The sequence below is a fragment of the Emys orbicularis genome, chromosome 4 (genome assembly GCF_028017835.1).
Source record: "Emys orbicularis isolate rEmyOrb1 chromosome 4, rEmyOrb1.hap1, whole genome shotgun sequence".
In the NCBI taxonomy this organism is placed as follows: domain Eukaryota; kingdom Metazoa; phylum Chordata; order Testudines; family Emydidae; genus Emys; species Emys orbicularis.
The window spans coordinates 112,028,192-112,051,630 of NC_088686.1; the positions used below are offsets into that span (position 1 = coordinate 112,028,192).

A 23,439-nucleotide genomic window follows, 5' to 3' on the forward strand; every position below is an offset into this window, starting at 1 on the left:
ACCTAGGGCTCTGGTAGATTTTAGTCCTTCAAACCCCCAAACTGGGTTTCCCCCGCAGTTACAAGTTCATCCATCTTAAATCCAGAACCAGAACCATAGCTGGGCAGATCAGCCATTTCTTTATACAGCTCAGGCCTTTGTTCTTGGCCTTCTGTAAGAGGTAATCAGCAGACAGACAATGTTCTCTCCTCCGGGCTGGGTTTTTGCCTAACCGGAGTTTGGGAATTTGCATTAACCTCTCACAAGTGGATTTCCTGAGAAATCCCTAAACGCTTATAGTCCCAAAAATCCATACTTATCCAGCACATTTTCAGTATGGTCTTTTGAACTCCCAGGTCCCATGTCTCTCCTCCTGCACTCCTTCCCCTCCCCCCCCGCCCCCCCCCAAGAAGTGACCAGACAGCAAGTGTGAAAAATCAGGATGGGGTGGGGTGGGTAATAGGAGCTCATATAAGAAAAAGACCCCAAAATCGGGACTGTCCCTATAAAGTCGGGACATCTGGTCACCCTACATACCCTCCAGGCCCATAATAATACATAAACTTTATCCTTGGAAGACCTTATTTGGGAACTTCAGGAAACTGCCATACCGGTCTCAATCTGCCAGAAAATCCCCAAGTTTTATGTATAAAACAAAGAGGTAACATTTGTCAATGGAGTTCTCTCGAGAGATGATCTGCTTGTGGAACTCATTGCCAATTGAGGCCAAGAGAAGATTGGGACATACTCACTTCCTTTGTAAAATGCTCTGAGACCTATTGATTGAAAGCATTACATGAGAGCTAGGTATTACTTGTATGGACAATGAGACTAGCCAGTAGTTATAATAGTAAATATAACAAAACAAGGGCTTAGGAAGGGATATAAACCCACTTGTTTCTGGACATGAACCAACCTCTCAGTTTATGGGCATTAGGAGGAATTTTCCCTGCAGACATAGTACCCCATAACTCCCTGCACCGTCCGCTGAAGCATTTGGCACTGGCCACTGACACAGACAGGGTACTGGACTGGGTGAAGCAGGGGGTCTAGCCAGCCTGGCAAGTCCTGTGTTTCTGTATATTGAGCCCCTGGTTTTTAGGTGAGACTTTTTCAAGGCTTTTCAACCAGTTCAGGGCACCCCTAATACCTCACTCCATAAAGAGAGGAAAGTGGCTTTGTTTTTATTTCACCTGCGGTCACAACAGCGTTTCAGGCTAGGACGGATGCGTCAGATGCTGCACTTCTGCTCTGCCTCCAGCCCTTACCTCTGTACATACCGAAGTAACCTTCTGAGCGGATTGTCTTAATGAGGCAGTCAGACCTGCAAACAAGAGACACAGAGAAAACCTCAGGAGTTCAAAGGTGAAGAGAGAGGAATCTAATCAAGCGATTTGCATTTACAGTTGGTCAGCCAAAGTCCAGGCAGAGAGGAGAACAGCGTTAGCCATGGACACCACCATTGTGAGAGCCCCAGTAGCACTCCTGTCCTTGGCGCTCAGGGGCTTTGAAATACTGGCTCACCCCGTACACAGAAAACAAATTTGCTATCTACAAATTCAAAAGGGGAAAATGTTAATTGGAGGAGCTGCTTGTTAACCAGACGGGAGCCCAAAAACAATAGCGCAACATGTTTCAGTGATCAGATCTGCTCAAGGAAGGGAAATAAAGAGCTGCCTAATGAAGTCAATGGAAAGAATCCCATTGTCTACAGTGGACTTTGGATCAGACCTATATGCACTTATTTATACCAGTCCCAGGCTTTGCAAGCAAAAACTGCATGGCTCGGTCATATCCTGTGTTATTGGGGAAACAAGATCCACACACACAGTGACCTGAATCCAAAAAGCCTCCCAGGCTCCCTGTTAAGAATAATGCACTGTCTCCTGCTGCCACTGAAATCAATGGCTATTTGGTCATTGATTTCAGCAGGAGCAGAGCTAGACCCCAAACTTCCACTGAGTGGATCTCTAGGAACTGAGAAGGGTCACCTTCAGAGCGATCTTGAAAGAACTTGGAAAACCGTAAACCCTCTGTGCAACAAGCCAGTATTAACAAGGGACAATACTATCCCATCCACAGCTTCATGACCCCTTCCCAGTAAGTCAGACTGGCACGGACACCCAAAGCATTAGATAGTGGCAGGTGTAAATGTGTTACTGGTTGATTAAACGTCACTCTGTGTTTATTTCAAGGCTGAACAAATAAGACACCTGTGTGCGTTCAGAACCCCACTGTGCTAGGCGCGGCACACACACAATAACAGGCAGCCTCTGTCGCAAAGAGCTTGTAATGAGAATAGATGAAACAAAGGAGATATTGTTATCCTTATTTTACAGCTGGGAAACCAAGGCAGGGGAAGATTAAATGGCAATTTCACAAGGGCAATCTGTATCAGAGCAGAGAATTGAACCCAGCTCTTGATTTACAGGCCAATGTCTTGACCATAACCCCAGCCTTACTCGCAGCTCTGGTGCAACAGAATGCACTGCTGCTAGGGGTGAAAAAATTAATATAATGCAAGACACACAAGTAAAAATACGCCCAGCAGGGACTTCATCTGTGGGGTTTCAGCCTGGGCTAGTTTAAAAAAAAACCAAACAAACCAAAAATTTAAATACAGCTCCTTTTGATGGCTGATTTTAGGAGAGTTAAACTCCTAGAAATGCTGATGTCACCATAAGTGTGTGTTGGAGGGAGGGAAAGTTGAGAATCCCACCCAGCCAGATCAGGAGGTCCCAGCTGAGCCAGTTTGGGCGAGGCAGTACTTACATGCTGGCGTACATCCGCTGGCCATTTTGCTGGTTCTGCAGGCGAGTTTTCGCCAAGTCAATGGGAAATACACAGGTGACTCCAATCAGCCCAGCTATCCCTCCATTGATCAGCTTGGCAGGTAAACTGCAAGGGGGGGGGGGGGAAGGGGAGGGGAAAAAAAAAGACAGACGCATTGGCAACAAGCTATCGAAAGGGAAAGAGGAAGAAAGAACCACGACCTTCAACAGGAGTGTTATGAGCTGAAATAAACCAAGCTTCCCACAAGCAAATATTGCACTTGGCACTTTCCATCGAACACACAAAGTGCTCTGCTGGGGGTATAATTGGTCTCATTTTACAGATGGGGAAACTGAGGCACAGAATCCAAGCTCAAACACTGAATCAAGAGTGCCCAGGTCCCCCACACAAGGCACATTGCCATGCTCTAGCCACTAAGAAAGAACGAGGGGGATAGTTTAAGGCATTTTCAGCAGTCTTATTGTGACCCCTTCCTGCAGTACAGTACTGGGATCCTTCCAGCTCCACAGGGGAAGGCTGGCTTTGTGGGTGAGGCCCAGAGTGGGATTTTGGAGATCTGGATTCGATACCCTGCTCTGCCACAGACTCCTTGTATGACCCTGGCCGAGTCATTTAATCTCTCTGACAGATGGGGAACTGAGGCACAACTAGGAAGGATTATCATCCCCGCTTCCTACTCTTTGTCCCTCTTGTCTGTTTAGACTGTCTTGCCCCATACGTGTGTATGTGCAGCACCTAGAACAATGCGGCCCTGATCTCTGCCAAGGCCTCTAGATGCTACTGTAATACAAATAATAAACATTATACATAGCTGCTGTCCGACGCTGCCCCCCCTTGTGTGACCTCTTGTCGTAGACTTGGGGAAACCTAGTCATGAAATATAGAACCCACCAGTAGATGGAAGGAGGTAGGACTAGAATCTGTGCCTTTTCTCTTTGCCTTCTCTGTGCACTGAGTGCTCATCACTTCTGTCCTCCAGCCCAGAAGGTCGAGCAGAGCTCCCATCTGGGTTTGGTTCTTGTTGCTCCTGACCAGCCAGCAGGTGGCACTGCTGAGCGATACAACACTCCTCACGGAGCTGTGGCTTCAGGTGGTTTGGGATTCATTCAGAAACCAGAAAGGGGCTGAGTGAGGTAAAGCCTTTGCCAGATAAGCAGAAACATGCCCCACTTTTCTGGACAGATGCCAGAAAATAAGCCATGGGCCCAGATTTGGGGAAATCCACCTGCTCTGGCCCAGGATTCAGTGAAATATTTGCCCAGGCCCACTAATAGAAACACTGGGAGTGAAAGTTACACCAGTTCAGGGTGCAAGGCTTTCTATAGTCACTCAAGAGCCAATGCCCTGCCAGACCAATGGGGTCAGTGTAGACTGACCTCGTTTAAAGGATCTGAGGTCTCACTAACCATCAGGATTAGAAATGAATGTTTTACAACAGCAGAGGAAAGTTGGCATCAGACATGCCCCTAACTAGTGGTTCATGACACCTCAGCCGCTAACATCATGTGGGAAAGACCAGTGCAAAGGAGCTTCGTTGGCAGGCTAGCCCTACATACTTTCAGAACCAGTAAGACATTTCAAACACCGCACCTGGACCTGTGATCAGAGAAGACTCTGTGCATGTGAGGAATTAGATTCCTGATATACAGAACCATCAGTGGAGCCACATAGACAGAGGTTAAGCTGAGTGCATGTGGATATGGAGGAGTGAGATTACACATAGCAAAGAAAACAGACAAGAGCAGGCTGTATTGTGCAGGGGGTCTGAGTTGAGCTTTTCCACCTGCCTTTTTTATTTCCTAGCCGCTCTCCCTGGTATCTACATGCACCTCAGTTTTAAAGCCGATCTACCACCCTGCTTAGCGAGGGTCCAGCACTCTTTCAATTACTTGGAACATCTGACATTTAAAAACCTAATGAATCACTGATGTCAGAGACAGAGGATGCCTATTAGATCCTTCAAAGGCATTCCGTCCAGCAAAGGGCAAGATACAGACCCTTGAACAGAGGATATATCAGCTATTAAACGGATGACTGATAAGCACTCCTGATCACAGCTAAACAGACTGAGAAACAACTGATCCCGCGTGGCTGCCTCAGAGGCCTCTCCCTTCTGAAGAATAATGGACACTGCACACAGGATGCCAGCAGGCAGGGCCATCAGTGGTGCACTGCTCTGAACCGAGGAAGTGGCAGGGATAAGTTGCTGGAGTGAATCAAGGGGAGCAGGAAGGCCTATTAACTCCTCCGCAGCTCAGAGGCATTCCAGAGGGCTCAATAATGGATGAAGACTGCCAGATAGCAGAGACCAGGCTTCAGAAGCTGTCCAGCTACAGGTATTCTGGAAGGTCTGCCTCTCTGCTACAGGCCTGATGGAAACCCTCTGAGACTAAGGCGGCCCAGGGCACGAAAGACAGTATGTATGCGTGTCGGGGGGACCTCATGGAAAAGGCCTCAGAGCAGCGTATAGAAGGAAGTAACCTTGGCTTTCTATACACGCACAGCGACATGACTGTAACTTTTGCAAAGCTAAAATCCCAGGGAGGGATTCCAGGGCTGGAAAGGTGCACGCGACAGGAGAGGTGTCCCAATAGGAAGAGTCAGACACCTATATAAAATCCTAGGGCTGTGGTGAGGGGGGAAAAAAAATAAGGGTTAGATGCCCTCGAGGCCCTGCCTCTCCTACCTTTCACCCCATAGATTAGACGGGTGAACCTGAGCCATTTCTTGGCACTTTTTGTACGGGACAATACAGTGGTGCCATTCTGGAAGGGCACTCAACGTTGCAGAGCAGAGCTGCTCTCTTGGCGCCAGAGTTTCAGCTGAACCTCAGCCCGCATTCTGCGTTTACATGTACTCTCCTATTGCCTCTACAATAAATCAGAGGTGCAAACAGAAAATCAATAGTTTGGCATTTTAACTCTCCCATTTGCAGAGTCACAAAGGAAGCTGAACATCTTGCATCTACAATTTCCAACATGTGCACCCTTCTCCCCCCCCCCAAAAATATAAATTATATATATATATATATATATATATATATATATATATATATATATAAATATATATAAATAATAAAATGCATCCACAAAGCAGAGGCCCCTTTAAAAGCTCTAGCACTCTGTTTCCAATAGCTATATTGGCATCTTCTCAACACTAGTTCTCAGGGCCCTCACACATGACTCTTCCAGTAGGACCCACCCTGAGGGAATGAGGCTAGAGAAAATATAGTACCTTAGACAGGTCACCATTACAGGGCATAGCATTAGTGAAGCAAGGCCAAGACACCAGTGAAAGGAAAAAGAGGGAACATTTAAAGCCAGGTGAACTGAGCTCAGGTGATGCAAAGGACATTATTGCCTGGATCTGTTCATGCAGCTAATGCAGGATGGGAGCCTGACACCTAAATGTGATTTCAAAGCATCTGCTGGTAAATCACAATCCTGAGGAGAGTCACGCTGGGAACTGGGACAGCCCCAATCCTAACTCTGGCAATCTGAAGCAATAAGGAGAAATTATCGCTAAGAAGAAGAAACCAAGTGGGAGTGAGGAACCCAGCCCCATAGCTAGCATTGTATACAGTAGAATACTAGGCACGAGGCAGGACAAGCTCACGCATTTCAGTGTGGACCCTAGCACCACCACACAAACATAAAAAAAAAAAAGAGGACAAACTAGAAGGCTTGGGCATGCTGACACATGCAGAGTGTGAGGCCATGTGCAATTTGCAAGTGACGGCTGTGAGAAGCTTCTCCCCACCCCTGTTATTTGAGGGCAGGAAAGCATTGCTCAATACACCTATTCCGGTTCCTCCAGGCTTATAACCTAGAAGAGGAGAACATGCACACAGACTCGCATGGTCAAAATAGTTCAAAAAAAGAACTAGATACGTTCATGGAGGATAGGTCCATCAACAGCTATTAGCCAGGATGGGCCGGGATGACGTCCCTAGCCTCTGTTTACCAGAGGCTGGGAATGGGCGACAGGAGATGGATCACTTGATTACCTGTTCTGTTCATTCCCTCTGGGGCACCTGGCATTGGCCACTGTCGGCAGACAGGATACTGGGCTGGATGGACCTTTGGTCTGACCCAGTATGGTCGCTCTTATGTTAAATAATAATTCTCTAGCATCTCCTAGATGAGTCTCGCAAAGCACTTTACACACACAAATGGATCTAGCTTCACAGCACTTATGTTAGGTGGGTATTATCCTCCAATTTACAGATGGGGAAACTGAGGCACAGAGAGGCAGGATGACCTGTGGTTAAGGCAGTGGAACTAAGGTGATCTAGGTTCAATTCCCAGCTCTGCCACAGATTTTCCTGTGTGATCTTGAGCAAGTCACTCAAATTTCTTTGACTTAGTTCCCCGTCTGTAAAATAGTGATACTACTACTACCACCACCACCACCACCTTCCTCCCACCCTTTCTCGGTCTTGTCTATTTAGGCTGTAAACTCCTCTGGGCAGGTGCCATCTCTTACCGGGTGTATGCACAGCCCCTACTGCCTTCGGGAACTCTAAGTGCTACTGTAATATAAACAGAGATTTATAAAGCAAGTGGATCACAGACGTGGGAACAGACTCGTCACCCCCTAGGGATTAAAATACAGGATTGGGATATGGGAGAGTTGGGAGAAGTTTCTCATCGTTCTGTGCTCCATGTGCCAGCACTGCCACGGACAGAGCGGTGGGCTGAGAAGACGTGCTGGGTGACAGCATGCAGAGGAGTATTCCACTCTGCCACAGAATTCCAGTGTCCTGCATAGCCACCTCCAGCCTGGTCAGCTGGAGCCAGGGCTGAAGTCCACAGCTGCTGACACATGTGATTCACTCCATTGGGGCGATCAGGCACGTACAGCCATGTGGCCTAGCAGAGATTAATCTGGGCTTGCAATTCAGACTAAGGAAAGAATACACACAAACACTGTAGAGCTCCTGAAATCAGTTAATGGACGAGACACACTGCTCAGGGTTAAACATGCAATGATGTTTTCTTGCTGCTGTCTGCTCCGCCTGGGACTCTTCCATCAGCTGTCTGTGCCTTGCAGAAAAATAGCCCAATCCTGACAAGTCCCAGTAAGGGCAGCCCTTTTCTTGCCCACTGTCAAACACAACCAAATCAAGATAACACCATTATCTGACCCAGGCTAGCCCTCCCACTCTGTTCAAAGGTGCTCTTGGGAGACAATGCAGGTCTTGGGAGGTCAGGTGTTAGAAAAGGGGCACTGACAATGGGACTACAGTGAAGTTCTGGAGCCAGACAACAGTCACCTTTCTTCAGGAAAAACTTTATGAACAGCAAGTGTAAACCCCGCACACACTAACAGAAAGCTACACTCACCCTTGGGACCATGCTGGGCCAGCCATCATGGTTCCTGGAAGGCCAGTAGCATGATCCACAACAATCAGAAGCATATTCCAGATTTACCCGCCTAAAGGACACAAATATAGCTCTGGGACAAGCCAGGAGCAAAGTCTGCAAGCTGCCTGCTGTGTCCTCACATCATCTAGTTGTTTTAAACCTGGTAGCATCAGTGCTTGGATACCAAGGTGCCTACGGTTAGATGGCCAGACTAGGCTTTAGGAAGAGGAAGATAGGTCACTGCTGTGTATTGTTCCAAAACAGAAAGTGCCAGATCCTCAGCTGGTGCCTGTCAGCATAGCTCCTTTGACATTAGTGTATTGAAGTCAGAACGACCCCGATTGAAACCAGCTGTGGAACTGGCCTTCGAAAGGAGAGGGGAGCTAAAAAGGAGGAATGAATTGGGGGCTGCTGGGTGGACAGTGGGGGGTGTAGGAAGTGGGGGGTGTAGGGCAGGATGAAAGGAAAAGACAATAGAAGGACACAAGAAAGGAGAAAAGGAGAGAGGGGAGTTGTGACACGAAGCACTCCTGTATTCACACGCTATAAACTGCTGTGATAATCTTTGTACAAAATATGCCTTGTGAGGTATCAGTTGAAAACTAACAACTCGCTGATCATATAATATTGAGTGATGTATGTACGTGATGTGTACTAAGAGTTATGAATATATGCTGCAATAATGACTGAATGTGTGTAAACCAGGTATGGCAGAGGGAACAAAGGAATGTATATTTACCTCAATTGACACAAGCAGTAAACAGGACCATCAAGGCAGCAGGGGGAGGAAATGGCAGGAAACAGAACAATTTGCATTTGAGCTAATAAGTGGGGGGAAGAAAAAGCATGGAGCTTCCTTCACCACCAGACAGCTTGAATAAACTTTACTTTGGAGAGAACCTTCAGAAGAATCCATTGCCAAAGTTTACTGGTCTATAAAGACAGAGGGGCTGAACCTCAAGTGATAAGCAACTGAATCAACTGATTGCACTTTTATACTACAGTAATATTGTATGCCTAGAGTTAGGTCAGTTCTGATAGTGAATGACAGACACACTGGTGATTACGAGCATTCTGAAAAGTATTACTAACACTACATGAGGAAATATGGATACCTAACGATACTATGTTTTAGAGACTGTCCAAACAAAGGAAGAAGTGGGTTCCCTCCTAGGCAGGAGGGAACGTCACAGCTATTACCTGTCTCCTATATAAATCAAGCATGGTGGAATCAAAACAATGGAAGCTCTATTTACATAGAGGGGGTGGGAAGGCCACAGGAAGGGAAGAACAGCACAAGGTCAGCCTGCCTCTTGAAACAAAGTCACTGAACTCTGGAAGAGATAAGCAGAGAGACGGAAGCCATCTTTGGCTTCCATCACTAGACAGACAAGGAAGCAGAGCTCTGGCACGCTGAGATAGATGGGTCCTTCAGCCAAGGCTGGGTCCAAGTCTCTGGAAAATGATTGAAGGTAGACACCATCTTGAACAAAGCCTGTATCTTGGTAGATTACATTTTTGACGTGTTTTCACTTTTATTTGCATGTAACCATTTCTAACTATTCCTTTTACTTGGCATCACTTCATCTATGTTTCGTTGTTAATAAATTTGTTTATATTTTTACTATCAACCAGCTCAGTGCTGTGTTTTAAGGGAATGGTGTATTTACCCCAGTTAAATTAATAAGCTGTGATGTACTTGTGTGTCTTCCTCTGAACTGTCCAGGAGAGGACATGGTTTGGGGAAAATTTGGGACAAATGAGTGTGTTGGGGTCACCCTACAAGCAGTAATTTTAGGTTGCATTAACAGAGGCATAGCATGCAAGTCACGGGAGGTGAAGGTACTGCTCTACTTGGTGCTGGTTAGGCCTCAGCTGGAGTACAGTGTCCAATTTTGGTCACCAATGTATAGAAAGGATGTAGAGAAACTGGAAAAAATCCAGAGGCGAGCGACAAAGATGATCAAAGGGATGAAAGGCAAGCTATGAGCAAAGGCAGAAGGAACTGGGTATGTTTATTTTGGAAAAAGATTGGAGGGGGGGAGGAAAATATGACAGCAGTCTTCAGATACGTGAAAGGCTGCCACCAAAAAAAAAAAAAAAACGGAGAAAAGTTGTTTTCTCTTGCCACGGAAGGCAGGACAAGAGGCAATGGGTTCAAACTACTGCATAGCAGATTTAGATTAAATCTCAGAAAAAAATTCCTAACGGACGCCTCCGGAGGTAGCGGAAGCTCTTTCACTGGTGGTTTTCAAAAGGAGGCTGGACAGCCATCTGTCTTGGATGGTTTAGACACAACAAATCCTGCACCTTGGCAGGGGATTACACTAGATGACCCTTGAGGCCCCGTCTAACCCTGTGGTTCTATGAACCAAGGCTGGTGGAAGCCAGAGTGGGACCGTGGGGCTGTAGACAGGCTACGTGGGTTAGAGCTGCTGAACCAGGGGTATCTAGCACACAGACACTCAGGGCGTGACCTGCATGCTTGTAGGCTTGTTGAGAGCATCCCAGGTTGGGAGCTACAGCAGCAAAGCATTGTGAGGCACCCAAGGTTGCAGGGAAAGTGGTGACAGCCCCTCACTGGTCTGGATTGCACCCTGAACCCCGTCACAGGAGTGGGGAAAAAAGAGAGAGAGTCAGATTTTAGAGGCCGGAAGGGATCATCAGATCATCTAGTCTAACCTCTTGTACATCGGGTGAGATTCTCTGGCCCAACAGTTACTCCTAACAAAAGGAACAGCAAAACTTTTTACCTGATCTGTTTATCAGCCATTTAATTCAGACGTGATCCTGTTAAAAATCGATTTGCTCCTCCTGAATGTCCCTTAACTTCTTTTTATCCCCCTCAGTCCTGGCGAGTGGTTCTCCTGAGAAGGGTGAGAGAGAGAGAGAGAGAAACACCAAGATTGAGAACAGGACTTTACATTCCCCCAAAAGCCCCAACCTTAGTAGGCAGAGTACACAGGCTCCCTCCCCCACCCCACTCAGGGACTGCCCAGTCTGTACTTGGCACCTAGCCAATGCCTCACGCGCACACAGCACAACACGCTCCGACGACAGAGACTGAGCGAGTGCCTGCATCCATGCCCCTAAACCTGACCCCGATCCCAGATACTCCTGCGAGCAGTTCCCAGACACGGATTATTCAGAGAGGAAGGAGGGTTAGTCATATTGTCTCACTCTTATTTTTAAAAGAGGCAAATTTTACAAATGACTTTCCCTCTGCCACGCACAGAAGGAACAGTCAAGAAGCTGCAAGGCTGTGAAATCATCACACCCACCCACCCACCCCATGGTCTCTAGCTGGCTGCCAAGAGCACCATGCTCCAGTGCATGAGGGAGGAAGGATGACAGCCAGATGCTGCAAGTGCCCTGCAGGGCTTAAAGGGACAGCAGCCTGTTTTGCAGCTGTCTGCTCTTGGGAGCAGGTGGTGGTGGTGGGGGGGGGGGGTGTGTGTCAAACTTCTACACCATCTGGTCTCACAGGGAGGAGCCTGTTCTCTCTGTTACGCTGCCCCACAGAGTTACCAGGGAGCTGCTGGAACCCAGCCCATGAAGGAACTCAACCCCCAAAAGGTGGACATTTTGAATATTCAGCATTTAGATTCCTTTAATATTTGTCATTTCTTGCCACCTACTCCTCATCCCTGAAAGCAGCTGGTCCCCAGCTCCCATCTGGTAATGCAGTGCTGCTCATTGGCAGCTTCCTTTTCAGTTACCTGGGGAGTAGCAACCCATAGGCTAGAAATAAACTGTTTGTCCTCTGGCTTGGCAATGAAATGTGCCACTGGGTTACCCATGAGTCCTTTACACACACACACACACACACACACACACACACACACACACACACACACACACACACACACACACAAAGGAGTCTTTAAAGCAGTGGTTCTCAACCAGGGTACACCTTGGGGGTATGCAGAGGTATTTCAGGGGTACATCAACTCATCTAGATATTTGCTTAGTTTTACAACTGGCTACATAAAAAGCACTACTGAAGTCAGTGCAAACTAAAATTTCATACAAACGACTTGTTTATACTGTTCTATATACAATTCACTGAAATGTAAGTACAATATTTATATTCAATTGATTTATAATTATGTGGTAAAAATGAGAGAGTAAGCAATTTTTCATAATAGGGTGCTGACATGTTTGTATTTGTGTGTCTGATTTTGTAAGCAAGTCATTTTTAAGTGAGGTGAAATTGGGGGTACGCAAGACATCAGACTTCTGACAGGGGTACAGTAGTCTGGAAAGGTTGAGAGCCATTGCTTTAAAGGCTAGGGTACAATTTCATGACTCTTCGTGTTTGCGACAAGGAGGAATTCACAGAGCTGCATGGAGGCAGCTACAGTGCAGGCAGGCACTGCATAAGATTCCACACACAGACACTGCTTTGCTAGCGCACTTCAGTCTTGACCTACGATCCCCACTTTCTTCACGATAGTCCAGCTGGGGGTCTCTCTCAGGCAGAGACTTCTAGCTTCAATGACAGGCTTGGTGGTATCTGCACAGCCATCCACCTCGATTAGGCTGAGCCTTCAAATCCATTTGCACTTGAGATCCAGGACTCATTTGAAGCCATGAGAGGCCAGTGTATTAACCCACTGGGGAATGGAGCTCTTTCTAATATACTCTGCTCTGACTTCATTCACCTGCATCTCTTCTGGGGTTTCTTTTCAGACAACCAGTCTTCGTCATTCACTAGTTTTGAAAAGTGACAATATACTAAAATCCCTATAAACTAAGACCTTGACTACACACAAAACTTGTAGCATTTAGTTAAAATGGTTGCAATCTCCTGTGTGGACACGTTTTCATTTACTTAAACTGCTTCTCAGGTCACTTTAAGCTAAAGAGACACAAGTCACTCTTAAACTAAAGTAAGAGTGTATACACACAAAGGGGTTTGCACCAGTTTAGCTTCACATCTTTTGTTAAACTGGTACACCTCCATGTAAGCAAACCCTAAACCATGAAAACTCACCGGTAACAACTACAATAAATAGGGTGTTCCCTTATATGGATAGAAGAGGTCTGGCCAATTCCACACACAGTCCTCATACAGCTCTGTTGCCATCACAGAGACATTAGGTTCACAAGATGCTTTTCACAATAGGGCTTTTGCCCAGAATACATGGTCACACCACTGCTGCGTACTAGTCAGCTGTTGTCCTCCACTCCAGAGGCAGCTGCATTTCAGATATGCTACATATTTTGTATAATAGTTCAACACACAAAACACTGTAATTTTAAATATTTACATTTTAATCGGTCGAGAGGAAAAATGGATGCTCAAGAGACAGTTGACCATGTAACTTCTTGATCTCCCAAGACAGTGGGAATGGTACAGAGCAAAGATGGTTTTGTAGCTAAGGCACTAGATTAGAAATCAGAAAACCTGGGTTCAGCTCCCAGCTCTGCTATATGTGTCGTGTCTGTCTGTTCGTTCTTCAGGGCAGGTACAGTCTCTTTACGTGTGTGTCCAGCACCAGGTACAGGGGAGCCCTGCACCTCCAGAACTACAGGGCGCATTAGGGAAGACTAACCACACCTGGAGATTGAGCCTTAAACCATGACAGAAGGCAGGCTTATCCCAGCTTTGTTTGGAAAGGGCTTCAGTTGATGCCAATTTGCAGAGCAGCCCCAATTGCCAATTTAAACTCCACCAGTGCACTTTGCTGTATTCTCCAGAATCCCATCATTCATTTTAAGGTATGAAATAAAGTTCCATGCCCCTTGGTTGGTAAGATCCGAGCGCTGTGCCAGATTCCAGTTCCTCTAACAGCCGGATGCTAACTAGCTCCATCCAGGGAGCGAGGGGGGAGTTCAGGCTAGGAAAAAGAGCTGCAGTGAGAGGATACCATCCCTGGGAAATTCCGCAGGAGGTTAAAACACTCAACAGGGAAACAGAGGAATAAAACAGAGAACTAAGAAAAATCTGTGTAAAGCACAGGGCTCTTCATAACCAACGACGCAAAACAATTAAGTGAAGCTTCTGAAGCAGAGCAAGTGCCCAGACTCACTCCTGGGGCATATTTCAGAGATCCAGACTCCTGGATTCATTCTCACCTTCATAGTCAGGACTCATCTACACTTGGAACACTACACTGCCACGGTAGTGTTCCCAGTGTAGACACTACTGACACTGATGGAAGGGCTTCTCCCATCGGCGAAGGTAATCTGTCTCCCCGAGAGGCGGGAGCTATGTCAACAGAAGAATGTCGACGGATGTGGCCTAGCATGGTCTACATGGGGATTTACATCAGCTTAATTGCGTGGCTCAGGGGTATGGATTTTTCACACCCTAAGCGATTTAGCTTGGTCAAGCTAACTTTCTGGTATAGACCAGCCCTAAATCCCTGCCCTGCAGCTGGATTGTGTCTGCAGCAAGACAGATGGTGCCAAGGAAAGTTTCCCTGAAAACCACCACATGGTCACTCCAAAATGCTACAGGCCAGCCATGTGAATCACACCACTGCTGAGACCACTTTCCTGCAGCCCAGGTAACAAAGGGGTTCTGCAAAGGACTGGATGTAAGCATGGATAGGAAACTAGGAAAATCCAAGAACTCTCTAACCTGTAACACCAGAGAAAGAGTGGGGGAGACCATCTCTCTTGCCCCTCAAATGGGAGAGAGGAGTGTACCATTCAGCAAGCAGAAGGTTTTTCTATGGGGTCCTTCTTTTAAGCAGGACTAGCCAATGAGCCCTAAACAGCGGCAGTTCCTAAACCTTACAAGCCATGCCTTATTAAGTAGGAAGAACCGCACATGGGATGAATTATGGGGTGTTAATTTTCACCTAGCGTGTTGTTAATGCAGCCAGGCATGGATTAATGCTCCATTATTCACGCACCGGGATCTCCCTTTTATGTTTATTAACATGATCGAGCAGATTAGTCTTAGCATGACACACATCCTTCATTGTTTGAGGAAGCTCTAGCCAGACAATCCTAGGGAAGGACCGTGGAACACAGTACATTAATGGCACACTCGTTAAGGGCATATATGCTGCATTACAGCCAATGCCGCAGATTATAGACAATCGTACTGTTTCATCTGCCTATTTTATAAATGCCTGTATATGATTAACGCAATAATCCATGTAAACTATGCTGGGCCCAGTACTGGTCTACATTCGTGGTTCTCAATCTTTTCCAAACCAGAACCATCTCAGGACAGCAGCCCCATTTTACCAGACCCCCTTTCCAGCCAGCCAGCCTGCCCCAGCCCCATTTAGCAATCTGGGGAGGGCAAGTGTTCATGATAACCCATGCTCAGATGCTAGGACGTGGGTATACATTTCTGGAGTGCTGGGGTCCCTAGTGAATGCTTCTGCAGCTGTAGCTCATTCTGTTCCCACAACTTCTCAACAGCCCTGAGCCACCCTGGTTTGTTGACCACTGGTGTAGCTGCATCAGGGCAAACTCCCAGCATACACCTGGTTTATACTGGCTTCAAACCAGAATAAACTGCACTCTGACATGTTGCAGCGCATCGGTGTAAATCATGTCTACATAAGAGATTTGCCCTGGTTTGAAGCTGCACCTCAGGATAAAGTCCTTGTGTAGCCAAGGGTCACATTCCAAAGATCAAATTATCCCTTCCCCCTCACACACACACTTTCTGCAGTCATTCCCACTAATTCCAGTCCTGCCTGTGAGGGATCACAGCTGTCCAGTGCACTGTCCTCCTTCCCTCCCAAGGAAATACCCCGCTGCTTAATGCCAAGAACAGAACTTGGACCCAAGGTACTGAAATCCCCAGGGGAACTGGAGCTTGTGAACCCAATATCCTGTGCTGGCTGTGCTGGATCAGATCACCGCTCTGCATTACAGCTACAAATGGCTCCCTTTGCATTTCTTAGTGAGAGGGAGTTACACACCAAACCAATTAACAAACGGAAAAGGAAAGAAAAGACTCCAACCTCCCTCTGCCGCCCACCCCCTGTCCAGGGGACCTCTCTAGCAAGTCTGTGCCTCACCTTTAACCTACTTTTCCAACACCTAGTTCCCCAAAACAGCCCCACAGAGATGGAACCACCACACCCGGCTACGTCAGGTAGCACCACAATGCAAACCCAGTCAGTTTCAAATGCCACTGTGCCCCCCCCCCGCCCATGCAGTCTGCAAGGAGGAAATAGTCACAGAAGATAAATTAATATATTCCTCTCATACGATCTCTCTCCCTCCACATGCACTGATCTCTGATGTACTGTCCACAACTGAATTCCCCTTGCATAAAATTTTACCCTTTCAAGCTGGTGAGCAGTTTTCTTCAGGGACTGCAACCTCAGTACCTCCGACTCCTTTGGTGCAAGTGTATCCCTGTGCACCTGGCTGGCTATTAACCTTTGTTTCCCTTCACCTTATCACATGAAGGAAAGTGCTTTATCACTGAATCACAGTCCACTCTGTGTGCGCAAATGCTCTTTGTGCAAACAGACCACTCTGTGGAGAGAGGCAAGGGGGAGGAACAGGAATGGCAGGAGTTTGCTGGGACCCTCAGGTACTTCCAATGACCTTACTAGGTGATCAAAGACACTTGAGGCTTGTGTACTGCATGTCCCATTCAAAGCAAACCCTAGCCGGCTGACTCTCACCACAGCCCTCCGAGACAGGTTAATAAGTATGGTTGTCCCCATGGGTAAAATGAGGTGGCAGGGCTTGAGTGGCATGCACAAGGCAGCAGAAGCATCAGCATGGAGTTAGCACTCACGAGTTCCCAACCCTCAGGCCCATACTCCTGCCATCAGGCCATGCCCCGCTACTCCATCTAGAACACTAACCAGGCCTGGATTCAGGTGACACGCAACTGTATCAACTGAAGAGTTGGGGGCTCCCAAACCCGTTACCAGTCAGAGACAGGGAAGTGCTGCGGTTGCAAACTTTCAGGTTTCCTTCGGACCTATCTGCTCACTTCCCTCCAGGGTCGGTAGATTTGCCCAAGTTTGGCAACCCCCATTTGAAGTGCAGGACCCAGATCAGCTGATCTGTCGGAACCTGCCTGAACCCGCCAACGCTACTGAAGTGACAGTGTGTTAATGTCCAGGTGTATTGGGGAGAGCCCCAGAACGCTGCTGGGTCACCACGTGGCAATTTTGGGGCATCATCTGACCCACCTTTACACTGTGAGGAGGACAGCAGACACTCATTCTCTGGAGACGGGGGTCTCACCTGGGCGAGATGCCACTTTTGGTGTTGCAGAATAGATCAGCAAAACCTGCACTTGTCACCAAGGTCTCTTCTGCAGAGCCTGCACCTGGCCCCCACCAAACATGTGACTAATCCACAGAGCCAGTTGTTAAACCAAGGAAGCTCTCCTGCACACCTGTTCCCAGCTCAAGAGGATTCCAACCAGAGCCCAATCTTCAGAAGCTCTCCCGCTGACATAGCACTGTCCACAGTGGTCCTTAAATCAGCATAAGTTATGTGAGAGCGTACACAATGCAAGGCAACGTGACTTTTGTGGGAAAAAATGCCCGGTTTTGGCGACAATAACCTTCCACCCCACAAGAGACTTTTCTTTTCCCCTCCCTTTGACGACAAAGAGCCAGTGTAGACACCGCTGTTTGTTTTGTCAACAGAACTGGTTTCCACCAGTATCTCACAATGCCTGCCCTGATCCCTCTGCTCAGTGTTTTGACCTCTACTGCCCTGCAGGCATGCGCCCCCCCCCCCCCCTTTCAAAGCTGCAGGAAGTATCTGACAGCTGAGGGTGCTGCCCTTTGGGGAACAAAGAGCAAATCACTGGAATGCGCCTGTTCTGCCGGGCACTAGGGACAGAGGCAGGCAGACTGCTGTCATGGGAAGGTGTGGGGGGGGGGAAAAACTGCTGTGCTGCTTTGCCATTCCTCAGCACCGAGAGCTCACAGAGCTACCCAATGTGTGCAAGCAATCAGCTCCGCCTTCCCACAACATACCCATGGTGCATTTCTCACACGGTCAATGATGGTGCCCACAATGTGGACATGATCTGTCGACAGAGGGAGCAAGTGTGAATACCCTTTGGCGATTTTTGTTTTGACGACTTTTGGGTGTCAACATAAGTTTTCAGTGTAGTAGCCATGTTAGTCTGTATCTGCAAAAAGAACAGGAGTACTTGTGGCACCTTAGAGACTAACAAATTTATTGTAGCATAAGCTTTCGTGGGCTACAGCTCACTTCATCGGATGCATGTAGTGGAAAATACAGAAGGAAGATTAATTATATATATATATATATATATAAAAATATAAAACCACACACACACACACACACACACACACACACGGAACATGAAACAATGGGTGTTACCATACACATTATAAGGAGAGTGATCAGTTAAGGTGAGCTGTTGTCAGCAGGAGAGAAAAATAACTGTTTGTAGTGGTAATGAAAATGGCCCATTTCCAGCACTTGACAAGGAGAGATAACTGGGGGGGGGGGGGGGGGGGGAAGGAAAGAGGAGGAGAGAGGAGAGAAGATAAGCATGGGGAAAATAGTTTTACTTTGTGTAATGGCCCATCCACTCACACAGTCTTTATTCAAAAATAATTTAATGGTTTCCAATTTGCAAATTAATTCCAATTCAGCAGTCTCTCGGAGTCTAAGGTTTTTTTTTTTTTTGTAATATTGCGACTTTTAGGTCTGTAATCGAGTGGCCAGGGAGGTTGAAGTGTTTTGAATGTTATAATTCTAGACGTCTGATTTGTGTCCATTTATTCTTTTACGTAGAGACTGTCCGGTTTGGCCAATGTACATGGCAGAGGGGCATTGCTGGCACATTATGGCATATATCACATTGGTAGATGTGCAGGTGAACGAGCCCCTGATGGTGTGGCTGATGTGATTAGGCCCTATGATGGTGTCCCCTGAATAGATGTGTGGACAGAGTTGGCAACGGGCTTTGTTGCAAGGATAGGTTCCTGGGTTAGTGTTTTGTTGTGTGGTTGCTGGTGAGTATTTGCTTCAGGTTTGGGGGCTGTCTCCAAGCAAGGACTGGCCTGTCTCCCAAGATCTGAGAGAGTGATGGATCGTCTTTCAGGATAGGCTGTAAATCCTTGATAATGCGCTGGAGAGGTTTTAGTGGGGGGCTGTAGGTGATGGCTAGTGGCGTTCTGTTACTTTCTTTGTTGGGCCTGTCCTGTAGTAGGTGACTTCTGGGTACTCTTCTGGCTCTGTCAATCTGTTTCTTCACTTCAGCAGGTGGATACCGTAGTTGTAAGAACGCTTGATAGAGATCTTGTAGGTGTTTGTCTCTGTCTGAGGGGTTGGAGCAAATGCGATTGTATCATAGAGCTTGGCTGTAGACAATGGATCGAGTGGTGTGGTCTGGATAAAAGCTGAAGGCATGTAGGTAAGTATAGCGGTCAGTAGGTTTCCGGTATAGGGTGGTGTTTATGTGGCCATCGTTTATTAGTACTGTAGTGTCCAGGAAGTGGATCTCTTGTGTGGACTGGTCCAGGCGGAGGTTGATGGTAGGGTGGAAATTATTGAAATCATGATGAAATTCCTCAAGGGCTTCTTTTCCATGGGTCCAGATGCTGAAGAGGTCATCAATGTAGTGCAAGTAGAGTAGGGGCGTTAGGGGACGAGAGCTGAGGAAGCGTTGTTCTAAAGTCAGCCATAAAAATGTTGGCATACTGTGGGGCCATGCGGGTACCCATAGCAGTGCTGCTGATTTGAAGGTACACATTGTCCCCAAATGTGAAATAGTTATGGGTGAGGACAAAGTTACAAAGTTCAGCCACCAGGTTTGCCGTGACATTAATCGGGGATACTGTTCCTGATGGCTTGTAGTCCATCTTTGTGTGGAATGTTGGTGTAGAGGGCTTCTACATCCATAGTGGCTAGGATGGTGTTTTCAGGAAGATCACTACTGGATTGTAGTTTCCTCAGGAAGTCAGTGGTGTCTCGAAGATAGCTGGGAGTGCTGGTAGCGTAGGGCCTGAGGATAGAGTCTACATAGCCAGACAATCCTGCTGTTAGGGTGCCAATGCCTGAGATGATGGGGCGTCCAGGATTTCCAGGTTTATGGATCTTGGGTAGCAGGTAGAATACCCCTGGTCGGAGTTCTAGGGGTGTGTGTTCGGATTTGCTCTTGTGCTTTTTCAGGGAGTTTCTTGAGCAGATGATGTAGTTTCTTTTGGTAACCCTCAGTGGGATCAGAGGGTAATGGCCTGTAGAATGTGGTGTTGGAGAGCTGCTTAGCAGACTCTTGTTCATATTCAGACCTATTCATGACGACAACAGCACCTCCTTGGTCAGCCTTTTTGATTATGATGTCAGTTGTTTCTGAGGCTCTGGATGGCACTGTGTTCTGCACGGCTGAGGTTATGGGGCAAGTGATGCTGTTTTTCCACAATTTCAGCCCGTGCACGTCGGCGGAAGCACTCTATGTAGAAGTCCAATCTGTTGTTTCGACCTTCAGGAGGAGTCCACCCAGAATCCTTTTTGTAGTGTTGGTAGGAAGGTTTCTGTGGGTTAGTATGTTGTTCAGAGGTGTTTTGGAAATATTCCTTGAGTCGGAGATTTCGAAAATAGGATTCTAGGTCACCACAGAATAGTATCTTGTTCGTGGGGGTGGAGGGGCAGAAGGAGAGGCCCCAACAAAACTTGGTAGTGTAGACAAAGCCTTAGTCTTTGAGTGGAGATTGTTAATCTTGTTACTTTATTTGAAAATGTTTTGTGATGTGCAAAGACTGGGACTAGGAGGAGACCAGACTCATTTTCCCTGGCTACTCAAGACAAGTTTTGCAGCTAGTTCTTGGGAGGGGACTAGCCCACTGAGCACGCTCAGCTGGTGTGTCTCTTCGATCGACACCTGTTAATTGTACACTACAATCAGACACTAACCTGAATGTCAGGAAAGGGCAGGTGGATAGGGCTAGCAATCAGATAGCTGAATCAATCCAAACCAGGTATGGGTCACTGGGATTATAGCTTATGAACAGAGACATCCTCCTTCTTGGGAAGTAGGTTTAATACCGAGAAGCAGTGTTCAGACTCAGAGTGACTGTGTGGAAGAGGAGATGGAAACTGGTGCAGGAACAGTCAGGGAGCGTAGGGATCAGCCATGAGGTGGGAAGATTTTACATACAACAGCACTGTGGCCTGGCCTGCAAGATGCAATGGCTCATGAGAAGCGAGGTGGTGATCTAAGCCCAGCTCTTAGGACAGGTGTGCTCAGCACAACTGGCACAAGTGAGAGCGGTCCCCACACAGAGGCCAACTCTGCTGTGACAGCTAGAAAACCTTCAGGGCAGGGCTACCTGTAGCATCCTGCCTCCCTGCAGGGTACAGCCGTGCGGATTCTTGCTTTGCTGATGCTTCTGCTATGGTTCAAGAGAGGCCTTCAGTCTCCAGGGCTACTAGGCCAGCACCTCTAATTAGCACTAAATTAGAGCACGCACACACACACTCCAAGCAAGGATGTCCTGGGTTAATCCCCACAATTCCTGGGGGCTGGAGGCATTTGACCCATCACTTGATGCCTCTCAATCCATCCCAAGCCTGCAGTTAGGGATGTGGTTATGGTATCCAATTACACTGTATCCATTTGTGTATTTTACAAAGCAAAGTCCTTTCCAGTAATACTGAGCCGCAGATACCCTGCCAAGCTTCACTAACTAGTAAGGCGACCACGCAGTTACTGTGATGATATTTTGGGAACATAAATGAACTGAAAACGTTTCCAGAGAGAAGTCTTCTAGCCTCCCGCCGTATAATAGACCACTGTGTATTGGCGCTGAGAAATCTCTCCCGGGGGCTTCTGGTGAATCAGACACTGCTCTCGCTTGATACTTTAAAGAGAAAAAAATGAAATGACCTCCTCTGTATTTCCTTCCTGCGCGCCATCTGCCTTTCAGACTGTAGGCTCTTTGCAGCAGAGTGTTTGAGTCGCACACAGGGCTGGGCATCTCACGGGGCTTAGATAATACAACACCGATGCCCCCTGAACCGCTTGATGGCATTGTCCCCTTGCATTACAGAGTTGCGCCTCTCCACAGTGCAAACACCAAATGATGCAGTTATAAAATACTGTTGGGGTTGCAGATGTGAACTCATCACCTGTCATCAGAAGCACAAAGATTATGGGCTGGACATCTCTGTACAGGCTGTGCCTTTAAGAAGTAGAAAGCAGGGAATGAATCTCTTCCCCCTCCTCCCCACCTTTGCTCTTAGGCAGATACAGACCAAAGTCCCTGAAGGTAGAGGGGAGGGGGAAGGCGTCAAGCCAAGCAGCTTTCTGATTGGCTGCTGGGCAACAGGGGGCAGCGCAGCCACTGGAAGGCCTCTGCCCACCCAAGCTGCAGGGATGCTGCTTAATCAGCAGCTCACAGCAGGCTGCTCCCTAGCCCTGCAAGAATGGCATTCCTACCACAGACCAGGCCTGCAGCACCTGGGAGCGCAGCTCTCTCCCTCATCTCCTTTACAAGGCTTTTCTCCTCCCTGTTTTTCAAGTGGGTGATCCCCATAGGCTGTCCGACCTCTCACAGGGGAGGGCTGCCCTTCAGTCCCAAGCCAGAAATGATGTCAGGGCAGATTTGCTGTCAAAACTCGAGCCTGGAGACTTGTAAAACAGCAACTCACAGTATGTCCAGATCTCCTGCTGCCACTTTCCCCATTAGCTCTCTAAACAGACTTGTTATCTCAGGGTTCCTAAACCTGTTCCAGGCCATGTTACAACCAAAAAGTCTCAGGGGACCCACCCTTCCCATCTGGCCATAAAGAAGAAAAAAAAATTAAGTGTGGTCTTGTGCTCACAGGGGTGGGAGAGAGGGTCACAACCCCTAGGCTGAGAATCCGCACGTTCTAAAGGCATTCAGTTCTGCAGACTCAACACAGTTTGTGCTTCTTGGACATGCCAGGATGTCTAAGCACCTAAAACCAGTGGCTGGAGCACATGACTGACAGCTGGAACAGCTGAAGTGGAATCCCAGCTCTGCCACTGACTCACTGTGTCATCTGGGCAAGTCCCTTCACCTCCCTGCCCAAGATTTTAAAGACTGAGTTGTGATTTGCTGAGCACCCCCAAAAGATCAGGCCTTCAAAAATTGAGGCACCCCCAAAATTAGTCACTTTTGAAAATCCTGGTCTCTGTATCCCCATCTGTAAAATGGGAATAAGAATGCTTTCCTCATAGGGGTGCTGAGAGGCTTAATTCATGGACATTTATAATGCACTGAGACCCCTGGATGAAATGTGCTATGAGGGTAATGAAGACAGAATCATTTCTCCTGTGCATGGCACTCAACTGGTTAATAAACTGATGATTCCACCTACCAGGTCCTCTACCCTGCCCAGAACT

General features: G+C 47.4%; 1 protein-coding gene across 2 annotated transcripts in view; it reads right to left on the reverse strand.

The window, feature by feature from the left end:
- Positions 1–10,911, reverse strand: part of SLC25A22 (solute carrier family 25 member 22) — a 37,601-nt gene extending 26,690 nt beyond the window's left edge. The window contains exons 1-3 of one of the 2 annotated variants that reach the window (XM_065403890.1): positions 10,892–10,911; positions 2,752–2,877; positions 1,248–1,303 (exon numbers count right to left, since the gene is read on the reverse strand). In XM_065403890.1, coding sequence (XP_065259962.1) covers positions 1,248–1,303; positions 2,752–2,877; positions 10,892–10,911 — 202 coding nt within the window. Of the gene's footprint in view, positions 1–1,247; positions 1,304–2,751; positions 2,878–5,458; positions 5,497–10,891 lie in introns of those variants that run through there. The other variant, XM_065403889.1, reaches the window with a different exon arrangement.
- Between the last annotated feature and the right edge of the window lie 12,528 nt (positions 10,912–23,439).